Source organism: Juglans microcarpa x Juglans regia, chromosome 4D (genome assembly GCF_004785595.1).
Source record: "Juglans microcarpa x Juglans regia isolate MS1-56 chromosome 4D, Jm3101_v1.0, whole genome shotgun sequence".
Lineage (NCBI taxonomy): Eukaryota > Viridiplantae > Streptophyta > Magnoliopsida > Fagales > Juglandaceae > Juglans > Juglans microcarpa x Juglans regia.
In genome coordinates this window covers 18708077-18734266 of record NC_054600.1, presented here as the reverse complement: position 1 = coordinate 18734266, position 26190 = coordinate 18708077, and the positions used below count along the sequence as shown (strand labels likewise).

At 32.6% G+C, this 26190-nt stretch overlaps 2 protein-coding genes across 3 annotated transcripts; both read right to left on the bottom strand.

The window, feature by feature from the left end:
• Nucleotides 1–1227: 1227 nt before the first annotated feature.
• LOC121259776 (peptidyl-prolyl cis-trans isomerase CYP63) lies at nt 1228–8314 on the bottom strand. Its single transcript, XM_041161516.1, has 14 exons — nt 8163–8314; nt 6913–7010; nt 6754–6808; nt 6450–6538; nt 5353–5377; nt 5204–5242; nt 5001–5118; nt 4661–4821; nt 4168–4540; nt 3942–4078; nt 3548–3767; nt 2938–3297; nt 2781–2861; nt 1228–2142 (listed from the first exon to the last, which is right to left on the bottom strand). The coding sequence occupies exons 2-14, from the start codon at nt 6988–6990 to the stop codon at nt 1749–1751; spliced, it is 2130 nt and encodes a 709-aa protein (XP_041017450.1). The 5' UTR covers nt 6991–7010; nt 8163–8314; the 3' UTR covers nt 1228–1748.
• Nucleotides 8315–18944: 10630 nt separating this feature from the next.
• LOC121260337 (2-methyl-6-phytyl-1,4-hydroquinone methyltransferase, chloroplastic-like) lies at nt 18945–22872 on the bottom strand. Of its 2 annotated transcripts, none has more exons than XM_041162168.1 (4): nt 22738–22872; nt 21935–22551; nt 21074–21380; nt 18945–19427 (listed from the first exon to the last, which is right to left on the bottom strand). In XM_041162168.1, the coding sequence occupies exons 2-4, from the start codon at nt 22492–22494 to the stop codon at nt 19272–19274; spliced, it is 1023 nt and encodes a 340-aa protein (XP_041018102.1). In that variant the 5' UTR covers nt 22495–22551; nt 22738–22872; the 3' UTR covers nt 18945–19271. The 2 variants fall into 2 exon arrangements, with proteins under 2 accessions (XP_041018102.1, XP_041018103.1); XM_041162169.1 differs by having other exon boundaries at nt 21935–22546; nt 22738–22826.
• Between the last annotated feature and the right edge of the window lie 3318 nt (nt 22873–26190).

The window sequence follows — 26190 nt, the reverse complement described above, 5'->3', positions numbered from 1 at the left end:
AGAGTAAATTTATTCATCATCTTTTTCTCATCATCTCATGATGTGTCATTAGATGATAGGTTCACAAATTAAATATAATAAATAGTCTCTAATCATCTAATGACACATCATGAGATGATGAGAATTGGTATAATGAGTAGTATTACTTCTGTCATGAAACTTATATGTAACTCTCTCTCTCTCTCTCTCTCTCTCAAAGCATAATCATGAAGTCACATGATCATTTACTGTCTCATTTTTTCTACTTACTAAATGAGAAGTACTATTCCATTTAAGCCATATATATCATCCTCCAATTGTATAAAAAAATAATATATCTAGTTAAATCAATAAATTTTATTCAAAAATAAAATGATTAATATATTTAATCGGGTTATTGGTTTTTAGATAGAATTAGCTAATATACCACATAATGTGCGGGCTTTATCTTAATTTGTTGTTGATTTAGCCATCCCTTACTTTTTTGAAAATTAAAAAAGAAAAAAAATGACAATATACAAGAAAATATTCAAATATTTATACATAACGGGGCATCTGATCTGCAGCCGTGGAGGTACTATAGGAAGTTGCAACCTCTTTAAGAGTAAATGATAATTTTGGTTTTTGAGGTAAATTGTAATGTTGCAAAAAGAGTAATAGTTTAAAGGAATAAAGAGTCTAAAATTACTTTTTTTCTCCTAAAAAGTTATTATAATAAATTCCATAAAATAATTTTAGGCCAGCCAGCTTTTTAGAATGGAAAAATCTTATTGCAAGCAAGTTGGTGCACCAATTCGTGCACCAATATTGATATATAATACATATGTTTAACGAAACGATGTGAATTAAAAAAGAAAATAATTTTTATGATATAGGAGATTTTTTTCTTTTCTCAAAAAAAATTTTTTCATTTTTTTTAAATTAAAAAATCATCGGTACGCAAAAAGGTGCACAAACTCACTTGTACCTAGTAAAACACTTTTAGAATCTTTTTGATTATCATTGTTATTTCTTGGTATGATAAAAGGTGTATGAAATACAAAATGTTCTCAAACTGATTATTAGTGCTTATTTTTAAATTAGAAAGATCCTTTTTTTTCATCTAATTACCATGTAAATTATCACTTTTCTACAGTACACATCTTACTCCCATCACATTCCCAAAATCTTCTTTAACAAGGAAGGAGATGTATGGAAATAAATGAAAGTATCACCTTATCCCTATACTATGTTTTGAGTAGTTAAAAGAGTTGGAATGTTTTCCTTTTTTATACATAAGCAAACAAGGTCTAAAAGAGTTTGAATCGACCAGGGGCAGCTAATCCTAGTGAAGTGACAGGATTAGAGGATTTGAATTATGCAGTGCTACATTGCAAAGTCCAACCGTACGTGTCTCTAGCACCAAGAATCCCCCCATCAGTCTAACACTTGCTACTAAATGGCTGTGCTTGGCCACATGCCCCAAAGATTATGCCTCCCCCGCAAAGCATCAATCGGCATACATGGTGGAAAGAAGCTTCCGTACTTCATGGTTCCATTGCAGTTGTTACCCAGGTATTCCAATAGCAGTCATAGATGATGATACGATTGAATAAAAAATATGACCAGTCAAGCTCATGGCAGTTCATAACTTCATACTACAGTTAGATGCCAATAAACCAAAAGGAACAGTTTCTCTAATGTCATCCAATCAGATTGATACACAATGGAGACGGGTTTACTCAGATTAGATCCTTAATACTCCACCATGACTAAGATACCATAAACAGTTATCTTGCCCCCGAATCAGGACTGGCATCTCCATAGGAAACCAACCCTCTTTGCCCAGATGGGGAGCTTGATCTTGATCTAGAGCCGCTGGGAGAAGCAGAAATCATTCTCTCAAGATGCTTCGGTGGTGTAGCATCGGGAGATCTGGACTGAGAGGAAACATGACTTTTTGAATTGGATCTCAACCTTCCTCTGGCTGGAGAGCGCCGATCATCAATTCTGGGGCCGAGATGAGATTTTAATCTATCACTTATGGGAGGTCTCGTATCTATTGGACTCTGGCTCCTGCTTCGGCTCCGACTCCGGCTCCGGCTCCTGCTCCTGTCCTTGTAATAGCGACGATAACCTGGACTTCGGGAAACGCTCCTACTTCGAGTTCTCCGGCTATGGTGTCTGCATGATAGGGGAAATATAGGTTAATGAACTGATTCAGTCTGCAAGAAGGTAAAAGGAAAAAAAAAATTTTTGGGGGGGGGGGGGGGGGGAACAACCAACACTTAGGTCAGGCCACTTAAATACATAGATGAGTTGAAGTCACTAGACACTGAACAGCCATGGAATTAGGAAAGACAATGAACTAGGTTTGAAAATAGGGAACTGGTATTTTTTAACATTAAGTTCAGAATCAGGCGAACCAATTATATGCCTTTCCAACCTCTCCAAATGCACAGTTTAATTTGCAAGAAGAATAATAAAAAGGTTTTCCTGCATTTTTTATGTGCTTAGTTGATAACAAAAAGGTAAAGGTACAACTTGGAGAGGAAAAAGAAAGAAAGGAAGGAGATAGAACATCAATCCTTTATGTTGCCTACAAGTGCAAGAGGGAGGGGGGGCGGATACCACCCAACGACACTTCTACCATACAAAGGGTACGCCAAGAAAAAGAGGTTTACCTGTCCTCTCTTCTAGATCAAGGTTGCTACACAACACAATAATTAAATGCAGAAGTTCTGACCATGACAAAGGACACAACCAGGCATACTCTTCATGCCCTAGAGAGAGAGAGAGAGAGAGAGAGAGAGAGAGTGAACCTTGGAGGGCTTCTACCTCCAGGTGGGCTTTGGTAACGTCCATGTGGTGCATGCTCATAATTCCTTCTGTAGCTTGAATACCTTTACACAGAGAAAAAAGAACTTAGGACACAACTTTAGTGTTCATTTTACTTAACTTACATTTAATTGAGATTACCTATCCTGGTTCTTTCCAAGAAAATTTCTTCTACCATAACTGTAGGAACTGCGAGGCAAACGCTCTGGAGATGGAGTACGGTACCGACGTGCAAAGGAGTACTGCTCAGTGAAGCCACGCCCTTTTCTGACGCGCTTGGGAGCACCATTTGGAGATGAGCTTCTCAACATACCTTGGTCATGCTCAGTTGAAGAAGGTTCACGGACTTTATGAGCAGGACTACCCAATGCACTCTTTGAAGCCTTTCCCTGATTTTGCTCACTGGACTTCGTAGCCTGACTTCCACTGGGAACTCCTTTTGGACTTGTGCTTGGACTGCTCCTCGGGCTGATTCTTGACCTTCTTTTGGGAGTCAGAGTCCTAATAATTAAATAATCAAAGAAACTTTTACAAAACATTTTTATAGAAGTATAAAGAACCCAGTCAAAAGAAAAACAATATACACAGATGGAGTTGATCGTGAGCAAAAACCTGGATTTTTTTTTATAGGTTGAGAAAAGGCAGGAACACAAGTATCCCATGACAAGGATGATTAAACAAAAAAGGTTACCATCCCAGTTTTGGGAGTTAGGTAATTTAATTATAGCTGGATATGGGAGATGGCAAAAACCTGGATTTACTGGAGTCATCTGAATAGGAATGCTTATTAGCATGCTTATCAGATCTAGCTTCTTTGCCATGGCCATTGTTCAAAAGTTTGTCATTCTTTGGAGACAATTCACCTTCTTCATGTGATGAGTTGTCCTCAGTGGTCTTCATCTCACGATCCTTCTGTTGCTCTACAATACCTTTTTGTAATGAGAGAGGAGCTGAGGATTCCTTTCCAGTATCTGAAATGTCACAAGAAGCCAAGAATTTAAGCTTACAATATCAATGTAATGACAGAGTGCGGCAGAAATCCACACCTTAATCCCTTTTAGTCACAGTAATATATAAGGTAGGGATAAAAACATGGACAAACTATGAGCAATAATTATATGTGAAAAATGGAATAGATGGCATACCGAGATTCCTTGGTTGTTTATCTTTTACATGTTTTGTGTTCTGAGCAGAAACACGATTATCAGTTTTTTCATCATCAGAACTGCTTCTGCTACTACTAGTATCATCACTTTCTCTTTTTGCATCAGTTGAACGTGAACTGCTGACAATAAGGCTGTTATTAATATATGGAAAAATAAGTCAGGACATTATAATGGAAGAAAGAAAGAAAGAAAGGCAGCAGTTAACCGTAGAGGGCGCCTTTCGGACTTCTGCCTTGATCGTTTTTCACGGCGGCCTCTCTTCCTCTCTCTTTGCCCATCCTTCCTTTTTCTCCCACGTTGGGGCTTCTCTCTTTTTACGGACCTTCTCTTCCTACGCTTTCCATCACTAGAGTAACTTGAATCAGATAGTGATGAATCTGAATCAGATGCCGAATCAGTATCTGAAGAAAAAGAATCAGACTCTGTATCAGAGCTGTAAGAATCAGATGAAGAGTATCTCTTTTTTCTTTTCTTTCTTCTGTCCTTCAGAGATTTCTTGTGTCTTCCTCGCACTTGCACATCAGAAGATTCGGAACTATCTGCAGAAGATGGAACCTTCACTGATTTCTTCTTTTTCCCTGAAAGAAAACACATCATACAGCATACAAATGGAACTAAAATCAAATACACTGTTCAATGAAGTCGAAACTAAATCACAAGATCCTTTCAGTGGAATCATCCATGAGAACTAGAATTACCTTTCTCTTTCCCAACTACATCCTGAATCTTACGTTCTGAAGTTTTCCCACAATCTACAATTTTCACAGGTCGAGCAGGCTTCCCTGCAGCTGTTCCCAACTGTTCAATTTTCTTCACAATTTCTACTCCCTTCACAACTTTTCCAAAAACAACATGTTTCCTACGAAATAGGCGAAAATATCATTATGAGAGAATAAGGATCTCATTAGTTCAATGTATGAAGCACCCACCTAACATATTATCAAGTTTTGCAAATTGAAGAGCGGGAATGACAGGTGAAATATGCTTAGGTAGTAATGAGTAACACAAAGAGGAGCATAACAAACAAATGTGAAATACCCATCAAGATGGGGTTGGCGCTTGAAGGTTATAAAGAACTGGGACCCATTTGTGTTTGGACCACAATTTGCCATAGAGAGAAGACCTACTCCATCATGCTTCAGCCTAAAATTCTCATCTGCATGTAGAATGCTAATTGGGATGATTAATTGCGAAACTAACTCATCGGGCATGCATAAAATTGGTCAAATGCAGAAAATTACCAGCAAACTTTCCCCCAAATATACTTTCTCCACCAGTGCCTGCAAACCAATTAAAGGTCGTTCATTACATATCTGGGCATAAACATAGAAGTTAACACAAGAAATGCACACTAATCAAGAGAGATAAATCAAGCAAACAAAAAACATACCATCTCCCTTTGAAAAATCACCACCCTGTAAGGACAACAAAAGAAATTTAACAATTTATCTATTATCAGATATATGTTTGAGAATAAAGTTGCATATGAATAGATATATACTTAAGAAGAAAAAGATAATTAAAAAATTGCCCTATTGTGAAGAGATGGGAATAATATAAAAATTCATCCTTCTCTGTTTCGACAAACTCTAGTGAGATCCTCCATTTCTATAAAATTTTAATTTATAATATTCAATGCAATTTAATTTTAGTCTCTCAGAAAAAGGTTCACACAAGATTCAACACGGTGTAAAAGAGGAAAGTAACTACAAGGAACTACATGTGAAAAAACAAGCACAGTGCTTTAGTCGCTGGCAAGGAATAGGACAAAGCATAGAAAGTGTAGAACAGGAAACAGGGAGACTGCCAAGTATGTATCATAAGAAATGTGCCCTTTAAAACATGGTAGAACTTGTTCATACCAAAGGACCTCTAAGCCTCATCAAAGGTCTTAACATATTGTCATATACTATCCAAAATGAAGGCAGCATGACATGAGGCCCCAAGCATCAATGCATCATAAATTCAAAAGAAAAACTACTTATTTGTGGGAGAAGTAGCTTAGAAGGTAAAGTCTTTTGCCGTCATACAGGAGCTTGGTTGTCTATCGTATATAAGATAAGATTATGGCTGCAGCTCTGAGATTAACTCCAAAACAAACCTCAGAATGACATTTAAAGGGTTCAGATATCCATAGTCCATTGACTGTAATAAGGGGACAGTTAAGGATATCTATAAGTCCTAACCAGGTCAACTTTTGAGACGATCTCTTTTGATGAGGCACATATAATTGATTACCAGCCTCTAAGAAACATTTGTGGCCCATGCAAAGAGAGCTGATTCTTGTCCTCACATGCAAAGGTAATTAATATGGAGATAGTATTGGGACCATGAAGAATCAAGGAATATTAACTGCTAATTGGATTGATCGTTACAAGAATGCAACTGTTAGAAGCATCTTGAATTTAATCACCAATGTTAAGGGAAATCCATCATTGGAAGTGAAGTTTGATGATTAAAAAGGTCAATAGATAAAAGGTTACATACTTGGGCCATGAATCCTTTAATTATTCGATGAAAATGTGATCCCTTGAAGTGCAAAGGTTTCCCAGTAGACTTTCCAATGCCCTTCTCTCCTACAGTAGAACAGCATAATAACATGACTCAAGATTATTCAATTATAAGTCTTCCAAACCCAATAAACCCAGCCACTTGAAATATAATCTGAGCCAATTATTCATCACATGACAATAGCAACTACTTGTTTAAGAAGTGTTCAACTCCATACACGACATACATAACTATGGAATGAGGGCTTAAATCATAATCAAAATTGAAAATTCTATCATACCTGTACAGAGTGCCAGGAAATTCTCTGCCGTCCTAGGAACAACATCAGCAAAAAGCTGCACAATTCATTATAAAAATTTTTTACCTCCATCCAAAACTGAAATGGAACCTTCAAGTTCCAAAACAAGAAAGACAAAACAAGTCTGGGGTATTTTATCACCTCAATCACAATTTGTTCCACAGGGTCCCCATCAACCGACACATCTAAGAACACAAACGGGTTCTTTTTCTCGCTCATATCTGCTCGGTTCAAGTAAACTTGGTACAAGAAAACAAAAGGCTATAGTTAATATAATATACACATTGCAGCATAAATAAATTCATACATCATTTTATGCTTTGGAATGCCATCCGTCATTTTATTCAAATATTTCAAACACACTGGATTTTCAGAAAGAAATCACCATCATATATGCAGCCATTATTTTCAGTGATTCTTGATATGAAGTTCAAGTCTATATTTTGTACAACCAAAACTGTCCACTCATATTGTCTTGAGAAAGGTTAATTTGGAATGCTTTCATTATCATTAGACTTGATAAGTCTAGATATTTCAACCATAAGTCTTGATCAACACTAGTGTTTATTTTCATCTGAAGAAAAGGAAGTAAGCTCCTGAGGAAGTAAACATGAGACTGACCAATGACCAATGGCATTCAAAATTCAAACAAAGATACACTCACTTACAAAACGACGACCAATAATTTTCCTTTTTCAACAATAGAAAAATGAGACGAAAAATACAATATACAATTCCAAGGTTCTGCTTTTCAATGAATACAATCAATCCAAAGGTTCTGCTTTTCCTTGGAAAAAAATGCATAGACTATATTCCCCGTGGATTTCTATCTAACACTTACATATTAATCAAATAGAAAGAATAGCTCGAATTTGGAAATACTCCGTACCATATGTAACCACAAACAGAACCCACAGATCTTTATCCAAGCTAAATAGACTTCATTATCATAAAACATATTAAAACTAAATCTAACCACTTTAAAGCTTTTCAATTGATTAGAGCATTGGGAATAAAACCCACGCAAGCCTAAATCCTAATCTTCATCCAAGCTGCATATCAACTCAAGAAATTTATTTTCATTAAAAAAAAAAAAAAAAATCTTGCGGATCCCAAAGCTCCTCGAAATACTGGTAAAAAAATTTGTATGTTTGATTAATAAGCTTAAAGCGGCATAACACACAAAACCCTAACTAGCCAACCATGCTGTCACTCAGCCCAAGAAACTTAATTTGCATGAAAGAAAGTTCGTAGAAATGTATCCAACTATGAAGGCGGAAAATCGAATTTAAAAAACACGACAAAATCACAAATCGAAGAGGCTTAAAACCCTATAAGTAGATACAGAAGAAGAACAAGGAGAAGACACAGAAACAAATCGCAGAGACTACCTTGCTTCCTCGTGAATCAAACTGAGTGGTCTAGTTTAGATCTCGAAATCAAAATCCGCAGCAAAAATGGTTAGCATGTTTCGTAGACGCTGGAGGCTGAAAACTCAGTGGCGTAGCTGAGCTCCGTTTAAGATTGAGAGAGATTTTACCTATTAACTTTTTATTATTATTATTATTATTTTATGAAAAATTAATGCAGTGGTTACTTGGAATTTTAATATTTTTTAAAATTGGTTATTGTGGGTTCGTTAAAAAAGTTCTAAAATACAGAATTCAAATAATCAATTTTTATTTTACAATTAATTAGTGCTTTTAAATTACGTTTCAAAATTCAAAAATATAATGTGAGCCTTCTCTTGACATTATATGAATAACTTTTTCAAAACTCACATTCTCAAAATAGAGATTATGGGCTCGACCCCTCTTTCAATATTGAAAAAAAAAAAAAAAAACGTGTCTACAAATTTTATCAATTTATTAATTAAAATTATTTATGACAGACTCTTTCATCAATATTTTAAAAAAAGAAGTTAAAAGTATTTATGATTTATCAATATGTAAATCAATAAAAAAAAGACTAAAAATTAAAAAGCATCAATAAATAATATAAATTTTTAAATTAAAAAAAAAAAATCCACAGTTAGAAAGAAAAACAGATGATAAAAACAAACTAATCGAAAACATAAACAAAACGAATAATAAACTAAAGAAGTAAAAAGTTTAAGAAAAATACTACTCCCACCAAAGCTGAGTCCCACTGGCTCCGACAAATTTTCTTTTTTATATAATGATTAAAAAAATATTTTTTTAATAATGTTGTAAATTTTTAAAAAAATATTTAAAAATATAAAAAATTGTTAGTTTTTAAACTTAAAAATGATTAAAATATTTGATGTAAAGTAAAAATATCGTGAATTATTACCTTTGTTCAATGTATCGGTTCGGATGTCTAAATTTAAATGAAAATATGTGAATTATTACCTTAACCGCTTTCCAACCAAATAAAGAGTTGTGTCCTTTGGTAAATTAGAAATATTTTCAATGTATTCTCTAATATTTGAGAAGCTTGTGACTTCTCAAAAGTGCTCCTTCAATTTAGTTGTGGCTTTTCATAAATACTCTTTCATTTATATAAGTTGTGACTTTTCACAAGTACCATTTCATTTATGTGATGTAATTTTTCACATGTACTATTTCATTTATATGATATGACTTTTCACAAGTATCATTTCATTTAAATAAGTTGTGACTTTTTACAAGTGTCATTTCATTCTAATTGTGACTTTTCATAAGTGTCGTTTCATTCTCTATAAATAGGGAACCCCACCCACAAATTCAAGATCTTCAAATTCTCTACAAAAATTAGATAAACACTTCTTCCTTCTTTTTGTCTTTCTTTCTTTAGGCATTGACTATTTTATATCGGATTCGAGAATCTCATTTTGTGTGCACCGACGAGGAAATTAACGGGAACCGACGTTGTTGTATTTTGGGAGTAGACTATCAAGAAGCCTAGTGCATGTTTATAGTTGGAAGCGGCGGAATCTACTATAAAGAAAACGTCTATCACAACATGCCTCAACACCAGGTTCTCTCTTTCTAACTTGTTCTTGTTATTTTACATATTATCTAGTTTACAAAGTGTTTTAAAATATATTCCCAACAATCTTAGAGTAGATTATATTTGTTAAACTAGATGTGTGTTTTAATTGATTGGTTGCCATCATGACCTCAAATGAACCCATTGCACCCGAGAAATTTGGAGGAGTCAATTTTAAGCGTTGAAAGAAAAAATGAAAAATCTTTCTTAAAATGCTTGGATGATATTTTGTTATTAAAAATGATCCTCCTTCTGATGATTTACATGAGCCCGCACGTACTATTGAATTGCAATCATACGTAGAAAAATATAATTTGTGTAGATGTATGATTTTAAATCATTTAAGTGATATTCTTTTTTATGTTTATCTACACATTAAATCTGCTAAAGATATTTGGAATGCTCTTAATAAGAAATATAGTATACAAGATGCCGGAATGGATAAGTACACTGCAAGCCAATTTCTTGGTTTCAAGATGGATGATTCCAAATCTGTGGTAGAGCAAACTCATGAGTTAACTATCCTTTAACATGAATTAGGCCAATGGGGAATGGGTATTACCGAGCGTCTCCAAGTTGCTTGTACAATAGACAAGTTATCTCCTTCATAGAAGAATTTTAGCTTATCTCTTAAACATAAGACTGAAGATATGACCATGGAAACCTTGATCTCTGCCATTAGGATCCAAGAACAACATTTGGAAAATGATTCCATCCGACCATTGGTTTCTAATTTTCAGTTTAAAGCAAATATTATAGAATGCCATAAAACACATAAGAACTCAATACATCAGAAATCGAAATTCAATAAGGGTAAAACTAATTATGGGAATAATTTGAAACCAAAGTCCTATATTAACAAATATGATAAAAGACTCATTTGTTTTGACTGTAACAAACTGGGTCACTTGGCCAAAAATTGTCATTATAAGGACAAGAAATATCAAGGCAATGAACAACTAAGATCGCCTAACCCACAGACTCATATGGTGCTTTCCGGGACCGACTTTGTTGGAGCCGATGAACGGTATGTAACCATAAGTCCCCAAGTTTATCTGGCTTATAGTGCTACTGATTGGATAGTAGACACAAGAGCCAATGTACATGTCACTTCTAACCGCAATATTTTTTAAACATATCAAGACACAAGCGGCATGAAAGTGATGATGGGTAACTCCACATCTGCACAAGTATTTGGAGTAGAAAAAATTGAACTCAATTAACGTATGGAAATACTCTTCTTTTAAAAGAAGTATTTTACGTACCAAAGGCGAGAAAAAACCTAATTAGTGGATCTTTACTTAATGGGGCAAGCTACACATTATTATTTCAATCCAATAAAGTTATTGTAACTAAATATGAGTCATTTGTGGGGAAAGACTATGGGAGTGGTGGTTTGCTTGTAATAAAAATTCAAAATAATGTAGTAGACAAACTTGATTCTAATAATAAATTTGCATTTTCTACATATTTCTCTTCAATATAGCATGCTAGATTAGGCCATGTTAATTATCATAATGTTAAAAGAATGATAGATTTAGAAATTATTCCTAAAGTTCCTGTTGATTTGGATGAAAAATGTTTAATTTGTGTTCAATCAAACAGCCTAGAAAGCCATTTAAATCTGTTATAAGAAATTCATTGCTACTTGAATTAATTCATAGTGATGATTGTTATTTAAATGGTGTCTCCTTTAAAGGTGGTAATAAATACTTCATTACTTTTATAGATGATATGTCCAAATTTTGTTATGTTTACTTAATGAAAACAAAAGATGAATTATTTAGTAAATTTTTCATCTATAAAACTGAAGTTGAAAACCAATTGAAGAGAAATATTAAAATTATCAAGTCTGATAAAGGAGGTGAATACTCCTCTAATCAATTGGTTCAATACTGTGAGGAGAATGATATTATACATGAGGAATCTGCTCCATATTCTCCTCAATCCAATGGTGTTTCTAAAAGTAAAAATAGATGATATGAACCCGCAGGAATGAAATCCCTTGAACTCCCCAAGAAAGCTAAAATCAATTTGAAAACTCCCAAGAAAGCCAGAATCAAGTCAATAGATGGAAAATCTAGATCCGATGAGAACTTGTTTCAAGAACCTAGATTATATTAAAATCTAGACTCGTTGAAGAACTCGTCTCAAGAACCCAGATTACAAGGAAAAATGCCACAAAGGTTGGGTTTTCCTTCCTTCAAGCTCATCTTAAGTATTGGGCTTTTGCTAGCTTTATCTCAAGTGGATTGTACCAATCCTTGCATTGCTTCCTTGATCTTCTTGGTCCTTGATATTGTAATTGGTCCATTTGGAACTTGCAAAGGATATTTAAGAGTAGGCCCACCTTAGTTCCCATCAATAGAACCTTGGTAGATATGGTCAAATACATGCTCTCTAGTTTCGGTCTACCTGAGCAATGGCGGGGGAAGTAATACTTACATCTTATTTTATCTTGAATAAGGTACTATTTAAGGGATCTGACAAGACACCGTATGAACTCTAGAAGGGTAGAGTACCCAATATTAATTTCTTTAGAGTTTGAGATTGTCTTGCAAAGGTTAATGTTTCAAAAATTAAGAAAATGAAATTAGGTCCCAACACAGTAGATGCAGTATTCATTGGGTATGCTAGACATAGTTCTTCATATACATTTTTTATTATCAAATCAGAAGTCCAAGGTATTGATCTCAACACCATTATAGAGTCTAGGGATGCGACATTCTTTGAAGATCTATTTCGTTTCAAAAATAAGTTAGAAAGATCTTTACATACAGTAAGTTTTCTTTTCACAAGTAGTCAACCTACCATTAGAAAATAAACTTGGAAGAGGAAAACGAGTTAGAAAAGAAAATGATTTTGAACATGATTTTTATACTTATTCTATGGAGGAAGATCCGTTGACTTTCAAGGATGTCATGCTTTCTATTGATTCTACTTTCTGGAAAGAATCAGTAAATAATGAAATGGAATCTCTTAAAACTAATGGCACTTGAAACTTATGTAATCTTCCTTCTGGATATAAAACCATTGGATGTAAGTGGACTTTTAAAAAGAAATTGAGACCTTATGGTACTATTGGTAAATTTAAAGTTAGGCTGGTTGCAAAAGGCTTTGCACAAATAGAGGGTATCGATTATTTTGATGTGTATTCTCCTGTTACTAAAATAACTACAATTCGTGTTCTAATTGCTCTAGCAGTGATCCATAAACTTGAGATCTACCAAATGGACGTAAAGACCGTATTTTTTTAATGGCGATCTAGAAGAAGAGATATACATGGATCAACCAGAGGGGTTTGTGGTTCCAGGACAGGAAATGAAAGTTTGTAAACTTAGTAAATCTCTCTATGGTTTAAAGCAAACCCCTAAACAATGGCACCAAAAGTTTGATGAAATAATTTTATCTTATGATTTCAAGATAAATGAATCTGATTAGTGTTTATACACTAAAATAGTTGATAGTGCATGCGTAATGCTATGTCTTTACGTTGATGATATTCTCATCTTTGGTACCAATATAGATATTGTTCTTGATGTTAAAAATTTTTTATCCAAGAATTTTGACATGAAAGACATGGGAAAGACACATGTAATTCTTGGTATTAAATTAATGAGATCTCGTAATGATATTAACATAAATCAATCTCATTATATTGAAAAGATTCTTAAAAAGTTTGAGAAATTTGAATGCAAACTTGTCAGTACTCATCTTGATCCTTGTTTGCATTAAAGTAAGAATCTTGGAGATCCTATGTCACAATTGAGATATTCTCAAATTATTGGTACGTTACTGTATATTGCTAATTCTACTAGACCTGATATTTCATATATTGTGACTAGACTTAGCAGATGTACTAGTAGGCCTGATGATTCTCATCGGAAGGCATTAGAAAGAATTCTTAAATATTTGAAATGAACCATGACATATGGTATCCATTATTCTGGGTATTCCACTGTATTAGAAGCATACAGTGATGCTAGTTGAATAATTGACACAGTAGATCGTAAGGGAACAAGTGAATATATTTTCACTCTCGGTGGAGCAATTGTGGCTTTGAGATATTTCAAGCAAACTGTGATTTCACGATCTACTATAGAAGTTGAATTGCCTTAGATACTACCGGACATGAGGTAGAGTGGCTTAAGAATTTATTATAAGAAATTCCACTAGCTAAAAAACCAATGACAGCTATTTCTGTTTTTTGTGACAATCAAGCTGTAATAAGTGTTTGTAATAATAAATACTTTAATCATAAGAGGAGACATTTGAGCATCAAGCATTCTACAATAAAATACCTGATAAAGAATAGATACCTGACTTTAGAATATGTAAAGTCAAAAGATAACCTAACGGATCCTTTGACGAAAGGATTGACAAAGTCGAAGGTTATATGTATATCAAGGGGGATGGGACTGAAGTGCATTAATTAGGTCATCGGTAGCGACAACCCAACCTTTCTAACTGGAGATCCCAAGAAGAATGTTCAATGGGAAGAACAAACTATTTGAGTGACTGGATAGCACTATTAAAATATTAGTATAGGTCCATCCCTAGGGTGTGAGTGCTACAAATGCAATGACAAAGGAAAAACAAAATGTTTTGAATGAGTCCAAGATTAAGGCGAAGTATTGAATTGCAGGTACCCTTGGAGGACTCACCTATGTGAGTGTGACTGTGGGGCTGCAGTCTATGGTAATTGGGCTATTCTCAGAGCGCTCATGAATCCAATATACGGTGCACGACCTTTATGCACCACCTTGAAAGGAACCTAATATATGATGTACTATATGTGTGATGTGGAGAAGCCTAAGTTAAAAGATTATGGTTCAAGACTTGGTTCACCATGGATCTTTCAGATGGAAACACACTAACACTAGGTAGACGTTCAAAGCCGCATGTTACCTCTATTGATGTATAGTAGTTAGTCCAGAAAAAAATTGTATTTTATTCTGTTCTTTAAAATATTTTAATCAAGTGAGGGATTGTTGATTTTTAAACTTAGAAATGATTAAAATATTTGATGTAAAGTAAAAATAACATGAACTATTACATTTGTTTAATGTATCGATTCGGTTGTTTAGATTTAAATGAAAAGGTGTCTTGGTACTTGAATCAATGTGTGCCTCTTGGGGATATGAGCCTTGACTGCTTCCCAACCAAACAAATGGTTGTGTCCTTTGGTGAATTAGAAACCTTTTTAATGTATTCTTAATTATTTGAGAAGTTGTGACTTCTCAAAAGTGCTCATTCATTTTAGTTGTAACTTTTCACAAATACTATTTCATTTATATAAATTGTGATTTTTCACAAGTACCATTTCATTTATGTGATGTAATTTTTCACATGTACTATTTCATTTATATGATATGATTTTCACAAGTACTGTTTCTTTTAAATAAGTTGTAACTTTTCACATGTGTCATTTTATTCTAATTGTGATTTTTCACAAGTGCTATTTTATTCTCTATAAATAGGAAACCCCACCCACAAATTCAAGATCTCCAAATTATCTACAAAAATTAGAGAAACACTTCCTCCTTCTTTTTGTCTTTCTTTCTTTGAGTTTTGGCTATTTTATATCGGGCTCAAGAATCTCATTTTGTGTGCACCGACAAGGAGATTAACGGGAACCGACGTTGTTGTATCTTGGGAGTAGACTGTCAAGAAACCTAATGCATGTTTATAATTGGAGGCGGCGGAATCTACTCTAAGGAAAACGTCTATCACAACGTACCTCAACACCGGGTTCTCTCTTTCTAACTTGTTCTTGTTATTTTACATATTCTATAGTTTACAAAGCATTTCAAAATATATTCCCAACAAAAATGAATGAAAAAAAACTTTTTTACCCTTATGAGACCCTCTTGTGCTACACAACACCGCTCAAAGTTTAAAAATCTCAAATAAAAAAAGAAAATATGAACATTAAAAAAAACTTCAAAAAATACCTCAAAATATTAATAAAAAAGGTTTGTTGATTCTAGAATTGTTTTGAAATATTTTTTGCCTCATGTACTTCTTTGGAAAACAATCAAAATATTATGCTATCATTGTAATTTTCCCTTTTTTGTGTTTTATTTCCTTTCCTGGTGTGTGTGCATGTATATGTTATATGCGAAGGCAGGCGCTCAACAAATAACTTAGTACTTGTTTGGAATTATTTAAAAGTACTTTAAAAAAAAAAAAAAGTTGCTTGGGTGTTACATATCAAGTATTTTTTAATCTCAAATAAGTTAAAAATTACATTTGAGGTAGGGCTAAAAACCAAACTGGTCGATTCGGATTCGACCCAAAATCGAATCGAAACCAAACTGACTAGTTTTTGTATGGTTCAAAACCGACCGACTAAGGAGGACAAAACTGGCCGACGTAGTTTCGACCAGTTCTGATCAATTCCTCAGTTTTCCCTTTAGAGCCCCATCAACAACTTTCACAACAATATCATCTACTTTCTCAGACCTCAAACACGGAGAAAATCATTAAAAAAACCTAAGGGTACCCAGAAAATGGAAGCAACATATATGAGTAACCAAATGGAAGTAACAGATAGGAGCACAACGTTAAATATACTAGATATTTATATTATTAAATTTCATAATCAAATCGATACTTAAAAGTATTAAAATTTAAAATCATACTGAGAGCGTGAGACTTGGGCCTTTTGGACTTTTTTTCTAATCAGAGGGAGAAAGTAACGACATCAGGGCAACAACAAGGCCAACAGTTTGAGAGAGAGAGAAATAGAGAATCAAGAGATGCAAGAGAAAGGAAAAATCTATAGATAAAAGTGAGACGCGAGAGACATAGCCGGACATGATAGACAGAGAGATATATGAGAGTGAGATGAGAGAATATGAGAGACAGATCTAAAATGATGCTGGAGAAAATAAATGGAGGAGGTGAATGGCGGGCTCGCAGCTCTAATCCAAAACGGTGTTGTTTGGTATATTAAACCAAACAACATCTTTTTTATTATATTTTTAAAAAACTTAGCTACAAAATGATGTCGTTTAACTCAAGTTAAATGTCGACGTTATATATATAATCATAATAATAACAATAATAATAATAATAATAATATATTATATTGGTTGGTTCGTTGGATTGAGCATAGTTTAAACTGGAATCAAACCAACCGATGTCAATTTCTAATCGTGATTTCGGCCGATTTTGGACTTGGCTAGTTGGTTCCGATCAGTAATGGCTAGTTCCAAATTGTGATTTTCTTCAAACGTGTTTTTTCGGATAATGCGGAACATAAATTCAATTTTAAAAAAATTATCAATGTGCAAAAATATCCATACAACTTTTAGATAATTACAACTTTCAAATTTTCAAGAATATGATCATAATTTTTAAAAAATCAAATGATCTTTTATGTCATTTCTACCTCAAAAATCACTTTTTTTTATTTGTTTCCAAACAAATATAACATGTTTTAAAGTGTTTTAAACGTATGATTATTAAACAGTAAAATTTTGAATATATAACATATTACTTAGACTATAAGCTATATTTCATACCGTAATCTTAAACCTGCACTCAATGCACAAAAGCATGTGTTTGTTTTAACATTATTTTCTTTAGTAATTATAAAGTGAATCGATTAGGTTTAAAAAATATTAACATAATGGAAATCGAAAATTTATTATGAGAATATGGACGAGATGCATTCTCAATAGGCAGTAAAATTATTTTAAAATTATAATATAAAAACTATCTTTTTTCATCTCATTTCATATAATTATTACATCTTTTTCAAACTCTCACACAAATATAATAAATAATTGAACATTTTCAAATTTTAAACAAAAAATTATATTATAATAATATTTTATTCAATTTTTAACAAAACATCTCATCTAATCTCATCTGAACTACGTAACTAAGCAAAATTTGTCCAAAAATTTTAACCCTATATATTTTGCAGAAGCAAAGAAGAATTCCGTTTTCCAACCTGAAAAGAAAAATTCCTTAAATGGAAGTTGAGGGGCTCGAAGCTGAAGGGCTAGGAAACTGCCTAGGCTCCCTTCAAAAACAAAAGTCTTCAACAACGGCAAATGTCCTTATATACTTTGCCGAAAAGCATAAAAACAAAACAAAAACATATATCATTATATGGTGGCAATACTTGACACGAATCCTAATTCAACGTGAACACAATATAAAATAAAAAGTTTTGCTATATACAAGTAAATTTGCGTACCAATTTACGTATTAATGTTGTTGCCTTCATATTTTAAATTCAAATTAGCATTGTTTTCAATAAAATCTATTTTCTGATTAATCATATTGAATATGTGCACGTATTAATGCGCAGAATCACTTATAATTAGATTTTTTCTAAAATAAAAAGGTTTGAGTTTGATGTTAATAGGTTCGAGATAAAACAAGTTGACCTATTAAAGACATGATTTATAAACAAATTAATAACGAGTCAATTCGTTTAACTTGAAATGAATCCATTTTGACTCGTTTTGATTTTATTTCAAAATCACTATTTTATTATTATTAGATTGTAATATTGATATTTCTCAATATATTTATGTTTTATTGTCGAGATTTTAATTTAGGACCTATGCTCATATTTATTATTATAAGGTTTGCAATCTTGATTTTTTTTATATATTAAAATTTGAAAAATATTGATATTTTTTATTAGTACGTAGTTTTATTTCTTTAAGATACTATAGCTACTAATAAATATAAATTTTAATTTTTATGTCAAATTATGTTAATCAGGTCAAATGGATTATGTGTGCTAGTTTAACCCATTTATATAAAACAAATTTAAATGAGTCGTGTTGTGTTTACTTATTTCTAATTAATTATTAAACGGGTCAAAATGAGTGACACGACAGAACTATTTATTTAAATGAGTCGTATTAAGATTTGAAAATTTAACACATTTAACTTGACAAATTGGGTTCAAATTCATCGATATAGTTGAATATTTATGACATAACATGACATGAATATGACCCAAAAATACGAATTATAAGAAATCCCATATAGCAAGGCTATGTCCAAGTACATCTCTTCCTTCTCTTTTTCCAACAACGTGAAATAAAGAAATGAGCACAAATCTTAAATGAGCACAATAAAACTCACAGACATGGATACTTCCCTACCAAATTAGCGAAAAGCAGAAAAAGAAACTGATTACATGTATCAAGTGAATAACAAGATCACCATGGCATTTTCAATAGCTGTCTTAGCTCAGGAGTTAATCAACAGATATAAATTCCATATAGTAGCATACCTTATCAGAAATATAGTCATCTTAACATTGGTTACTCACAAAACTTTGAACAGTATGACACTTAAACAACCGAAAATTCTGGTAGAAACTTATACTAGAAGAACCAAGCTATACCCTTAAACAGAAACATAGAAACGAAAGTAAAAGACCACGGACGCGCAACTTATTTTATAAGAGAAGAAAATCTACTCTGAGAAGAGCATCACACTCAGGTACAACTGCCAACCAGAATCTCACTGTCTCATATTGGTTGTCCTTTGGGTACGATTTGATCCTTGAGCCACATGTAAATTGGAATGATAACATAGTAAGTAGCCGCCATGACACCCAATATGAAGCGCATAAAAAACACAAAAGGATTTACAGGTTTTGTTACATCCTCTGCCTTCGGACCAAGCTGCATTAAAATCCAAAAAGCTTGTAAGTCTCCAGAGAACATGGACCCAAAAACAAGTGGAAAGAAGCTGTCGTTAGTTGGGAAATCAAACTGTTGTAAAGCATTGAAGTTAGAATTATCTGATATGACACAAGCATACAGGTACACCCACTATCCCTCCAACGAATTATAGTCCCATTTTAAATTAGTACAATAACATGAAACTTTGTGATCACGATTGTTTACTACCACGGAAAACCAAGCTTGGTAAAATTAATACCCAAACAATATTGGGTGGTCAGCATGAACCTTTTTTGGCCGTCCAGTAAAGCCGAATGGTAGCCAGGTCTTAAGTAAAAGCACAATTTCTGTTTTTGGGGGGGATAAATTTGAATAGTCAGGATGAATTTTCTTTTGCCATTTACTTGTTTCAAGACTTAAGCCGAGAAATTGAGATATTCTAGTTAAAGGGAATTAGCACTTCTGGTAGTGAAAGTGGAGACCTGACAGTGCCACTGAGACTGAACCCTGACAAGCAAAAAATGCTTTTTAATTGATTGAACCCTCCCTTTAAAATGCAACCTATCGGCTTTCCAGAACTCCAAATATTGGGACTTTCTCCCAAACTACCATAATGAGATCTTTTTAAAACCCAGTAGTGAAATTAAAGGTCCCAATCCAATGTTAAAACTAAAGGGTTACAGGAAATTCACGTGTATGGAAGCACAAAAGAAACTAAAAGAAGTTCAAACACCTTAGTCTCTTCTGAGACCAAATTAACTCAATTACAAGAAGCTTCAATCCATAAATCACAGTCACAAACTTAAGATGAGTACAAAACCTAAATAATCATGATGAAAGAACAACACGAGTTCATTATAAAGGAATTCTTTGTTACTTTTTATTTTTTAATTTTCGAAAGACCCCACAATAGCAAGACTCCATCTGTCCAATTCTTCAAGCCAAACTTGTGGATCTTAATGTCCATTCATGTAGAAATGTAGAATATCACAAATGATTGAAAACTCACAATAAAAGAAGATGTCAATGCTTCACTCATATCTTCTTCCTAGTGCTGCACGCTCTTTATTCTAACAACATCATCCATGGTACTACCTATAGTTGGAGTTGTATCAATATCATTCTTGTTTATTTTGTTTTTCGTTCTTGGTAATTGAATATCATGTTGTACTTGTTATACAACATGTTTCATGTTACAGAATACCTCAGTTTGCAACTTCACAAAACATCAAATTTTAAATTAACAGATCCATAACTAATATTGAGTCAGTTGGTATATGGTCTAACTCTTAGGCAGCAATTTGCCAAAACAAATCAATATGGTATGGATTACACTTAGCCAAAGCATAAAGAGAGAACCAAAACACACGTTGACAGAACCAAGCATCTATACTTCTTGGAAGACTAATGGAGTTTAGCAGGCCTTCACATGCACTTAAATATACTCATTATTAATTATATGGGAAAAGTAAGGATACAGTTGGTGCTATTGTTAGAAGTCACAACGCTAGGATAGATTCGAAAGATCAAATTTTCACAGATAGGAGGTATGGTATAACAAATAAAAATGCATACACCACTCCAAATGCTATTTAAACTCTAAAAAGATGTAATAACAACTGAAAAGTTAAAATGAAGAATTTTACCTGCAATGGAGAATCCCCAGATGCGGGTTTTACACCTGTAACAGAACATCCCATTATCAACCCATGGCGACGAACCCCACGATACCATTTTGGGCCAATCCTTTTCAATTTGATATCCTTAAATCCAGCCTTTTTGAACCACTCCATGTACTCTTCCTCCTTTGGAAAGAGCATCCACGCATCTGCAAAGAATTGAGACAGCCAAAATGTTGGATAAACAGGGCCAATTACGCATGCTTTTCCTCCAAGTTTTAACACCCTGTAAGCTTCCTTGATGCCACGCTGTGGGTCTGGCCAGTACTCAATACTGAAAAATGCAATCAGAGTCCCCATAAGAGACAAAATCTCTCTCTAAGATTGGCATATATTTGTTTTTAATTCCTTTAAGGTTCTCCGTAAATCATGCTTTTATCATTCATATGCACAATACATACCCTACACATAGAAACAATTTATCTAATTGTATCAATTGGTAATGAAAATTGCAATAGAATTTTGGCTAACTCATTTTTAATGGAGAAAATAAAGTTAAGAAAAATCTTCATATTTATTTTACTCTGGTAAACAAGCTCAAGCACAATATTGATAAATTATTCTTCAGACTTAGCAGCTACAATCGTTCCTCCTTTTTTTTTCCGGTGACCCAAATCCAGTGAGCTTGGCACGGAAAGGGGAGGAGAAGATTGAATATGTAGATGTATGGAATTGAATTAAGTATGATCCACAACCAAGACCATATACTACGAAAAAAAAGCACTACATGGTTAGGAATTGAATTAAGGACAGTAGAGAATAAAAGTACACTACAATATCGCATAAAGAAAAGGTAGAATAAGACCAAAAAGATATTGCAGAATATACCTTCCTGCCGATACATATCTATCTGCATAATCAGTAGGAAAAGGGAGATCCTCTGCGTCACCCTCGATTATTTTGCATTCCTTCAAGGGCTCCTTCTGCTTAGCCTTAGCAAGCTGATGAGGCGACTGGTCTAAAATTGTAACATTCTTGGCGTCCACGTGCTTAACAATCCCCAAAGTGGTAAAACCAGTTCCACCCCCGACATCTACGACTATCATATTCCTGTCGCTGAGGTCAGCAGGCTCAAGCGCATCTTCCCTCATGTCTTCAGTCCAATGCCCAGGGTTTATGATATGGTCATACACAATCGAGAGAAACCTATAGAACCAAAATGCTTCTTTCTTGTGCTGTATGAACCTAGGCTGTGAAGCCGGCCCTGGAGCCGATGCACTACACTTGGGCAAGATGGTTCTACCCCTGGAAGTTCTACTACAGGACACCAAACCCATCTTGGAAAGATGCCTCCCATGAAAATCTGACCCGATAAATCCTAACCTTTTTGGGGTTATTCCTCTGATGAGTGTGAGGTTTTCAGCTCCATTGAGCATTGCAGAAGCCATAAATTATGAATATATCAAAACACAGAAAACCCAGTACGGAATAGTAGAGAACCTGACCTGAATACACCGATTTGATGAGTATAAAGAAAATCCACAAGCAAATTTAATCTAAGCAGTTTTGGGTTCTAGTAGGTTAGTCTGTGAGAATCATACTCTGCATGCACATGTGGGGTAGTTATTATTCACTAAAATAACAGATAAAATATATCTCTAAACTAGGAGAACGGAAGAAAAGGGACTTACCAGTTCAGTGGGTTTGTGGGAGAAGGGAGAGAACGAGCACCTCAGCCAACCACAGCCCATAGCGACAATTTGAGTACAGACAATTTGCGTGGTTTGTTTGCTACGTGCCAATCATGTGGTGGGTTCTTCCTCGATTAAAGTCTCCTTAAAATTACGTTTCGAAGTGACTCCACTAAATAATAATATTATAAATTTAAATTTTTTTAAGTTTAGAAAAATTTAATTTTTTTAGATTAAAATGTATAAAATAAATTGAGATGAACTTAAATTTATAAAAAAATTATTAATAATTAATTTGAGGTAAGTTTAACACATTATAAATTTATGATCTAATTTATGATAAAAAAAAATGGCTGTCACACTTTTCACGTTAGAGTGACATGTGTGCATTGACGGTAAGGACATATAAAGATCTATGCGACAAGATAAGCTTAAATAAGAAAGAAAATAGCACTCAAAAAATTCAAAATAAGGGTTGGCTTGATACTTGGTTAACGCTTGGCCGAGCCAAAATTAGGCAGAAGCTTTCACTAGATTCTCGAGTGATGATTTTTTAGTTATACAAATGAGGTGGGACGTGATAAAAATTAAAAATTAAATAAAATATTATTATAATATAATTTTTTAATATTAATTTTGTTTTGAGATTTAAAAAATTAAATTATTTATTGTATTTTATGTAAGAGTTTAAAAAAATTATAATGAATAGATGAGATGACATTATATATTTTGTGTTGTATAACCAAACGAGGCTGACATATAAGTACTGTTTGGATATAAAGTCTTCTAATTCATCTTAATTCATCTCATCTAATTATTATAAATTTTTTAAATCCACACATAAAATATGATAAACTATTCAACTTTTTCAAATCTCAAAATAATAATAATATTAAAAAATAATATTCTAACAATAATTTATTCAACTTTTAATTTTTATCTTAATTTTATTTTGAAGTCTTCAATTGTAAATCTATAAAAAAAATGACAAGCCTAAAGTCATTTTAAGTGGTTGTTGATTATTATTATTCATACTTGATTATGAAAATATTCGAGAGGTTTCTTCTATTTTCCTGTAATCGTTAAGATTTATGGTAGAGTTGATTCATTTTTGTGTAGCAAATTAGTTTATTGTCTATTTCATTGTATTTGCAGCGTCAAATTTAATTCATGCGTTGCTTAAGAGTGATAGAAAAATAGATATATAAAAGAATTATCGTAATATTTATTCAACATTTAATAATATCTGATAAATTCATTTCAACAACCGTAAATGTTTTGCAGCCGACTCACAACCCAAATCTCTTATAAAATTAAGAAAAATTTTAAACATAAGCCCCACACGCCTTTGCACCACTTAAAAATATATAATTTTATTTTTTTATCCTCATATTTCATGAAATGATTCTATTGATTTTAATTGATAGAGTATTCCAAAGATTTATGTTAAATCTATTTACAAAACTACTTGGGTTCAGTCTATTTTTAAGACTGAGTTCAATGTTAAAATTGTTGAACAAACATATACTATTTCAAAAACTCATGAAAATTGTTACATCTTTAACAGAAAATCGATTTAAGATTTTCTGATAAAATGTTACAAATTTTTGCATATTGGTTCTGTTCACATGTTTTTGCATATGAAATATGAGAATAAAAAAGTAAAATTATATATTTTTAAATGGCGTGTAGAGTGTGAGACTTCTGTGTAGCAAGATTCTAAAATTAAAATTAATGGCACGAAATAGAAAAAAAATTAGGAAAAAAAATAGAATGTTGTCATTCAGTGAGTGATATTCAGCATGGCCATTATTTTCCTGCGTCTTCTGACTTTGTCTCATTAGGATATGAAATTTTCTTTCCTTTTATTTTTATGTGCATTAGGATATGGATTCTAGGCTTCTTTTCATTCTCTCTTCTTCTTGTTTGGAAGTTCATGCCACAAGATTAAAAGATTATTTTGTAATGGTTAATAGTTAATTTGTATTGGTAAAACGATGACTTCAAACCCGATGATTTTGGTTTAAAATATTATAAATGTACAATACTCTTAACCTTAATTGTTAATCATGTTATGAGCATTAGCATTTCACTACTCAAAATATATGGTTCGCTATAATTCATCTTCAAAGTTCCCTATTTAGCTATTTTTTAGCTTAAATTGACATGACCTGTAATGTTTCACTAAATTTAGAAAAAAAAAAAAAAACTATAATTTATTACTTTCTAATGTGGGGTACAATAAAGAAACAATCTCTTAAAAATTTCAAAAAAAAAAAAAAAAATTACTAATCCATTAAGGAGCGCATCTCGAATGAATTGTCAAAGAAAAAAAAGTGATAACTTTAGGCTTCGTTTAGTTACACATGTGATATGTGAGGAAAAAATTGTAAATAATAATAATATAATTTGTGAATAATAGTGAAACGATTTGAATTAAAATATTTTATGAGATTTTGAAAAATAGTAGAGAAAAAGTTGAATAAAAATATTATAAAATTAAAATATTATTAGAATATAATTTTTTAATAGTATTTTTATTTTAAAGTTTGAAAAAGTTGAATTATTTTTTATGTTTTATTTAGAAACTTGAAAAAGTTGTAATGATTAAATAATGATTAGATGAAAAAGTTAAAAATTCAAAATTTTGAAATTGAAAGTGTTTGAAGGTCTCGTTTGATTACACAGATGAGATAAGATTAAAAAAAAATGTGAATAGTAGTGAGATAATTTGTGAATAATATTAAAATGATTTAAGTTAAGATTTTTATGAGCTTTTTTGAGAAATAAGAGAGAAAAATTTAAATAAGAAAATTATAAAGTTAAAAGAAGAATATAATTTTTCAATATAATTTTTGTTTTGAGATTTGAAAAATTTAAATTATTTTTTGTGTTTTGTTTGGAAGTTTAAAAAAGTTGTAATGATTAAATGAAAAAGTTAAAAAGTTAAAAATTTGAAATTGAAAATTGAAAATTGTTTTTATTTAAATGATGATTGGATGTTGAGATAATATAAAATGAGATGATATGAGATGATTTCAAATGTTTATTAAACCAAACCAGGCTTGAATGATGTTTGGATGTTAAAATAAGAGAAGATGAGATAATATGAAATGAGATGATTTCAAATGTTAGTGAAACTAACTCAGACTTGAATAATGTTTGAATGTTGAAATGAGATGAATTGAGACTATCTATAAAATCAAACGGGACTTAGTCAAATTTCAGCTAGAACTTTTAGTAAACCAATCTCAACTCTCTTGAGACGACACATTGGTGTAGACAAAGTTTTAGTTATAGTTTAGCTCCTGTGCTACTTTTGGCATTTTAGTTGGTCTACTTAAAACTTGACCTCATATAGGATTTGCCATCTAATTCTCTACGATAATAAAATATTATTTATTTATTTTTCTTTATCCACTTTTTTAATGGTATTATTTTGCAGATCAGATG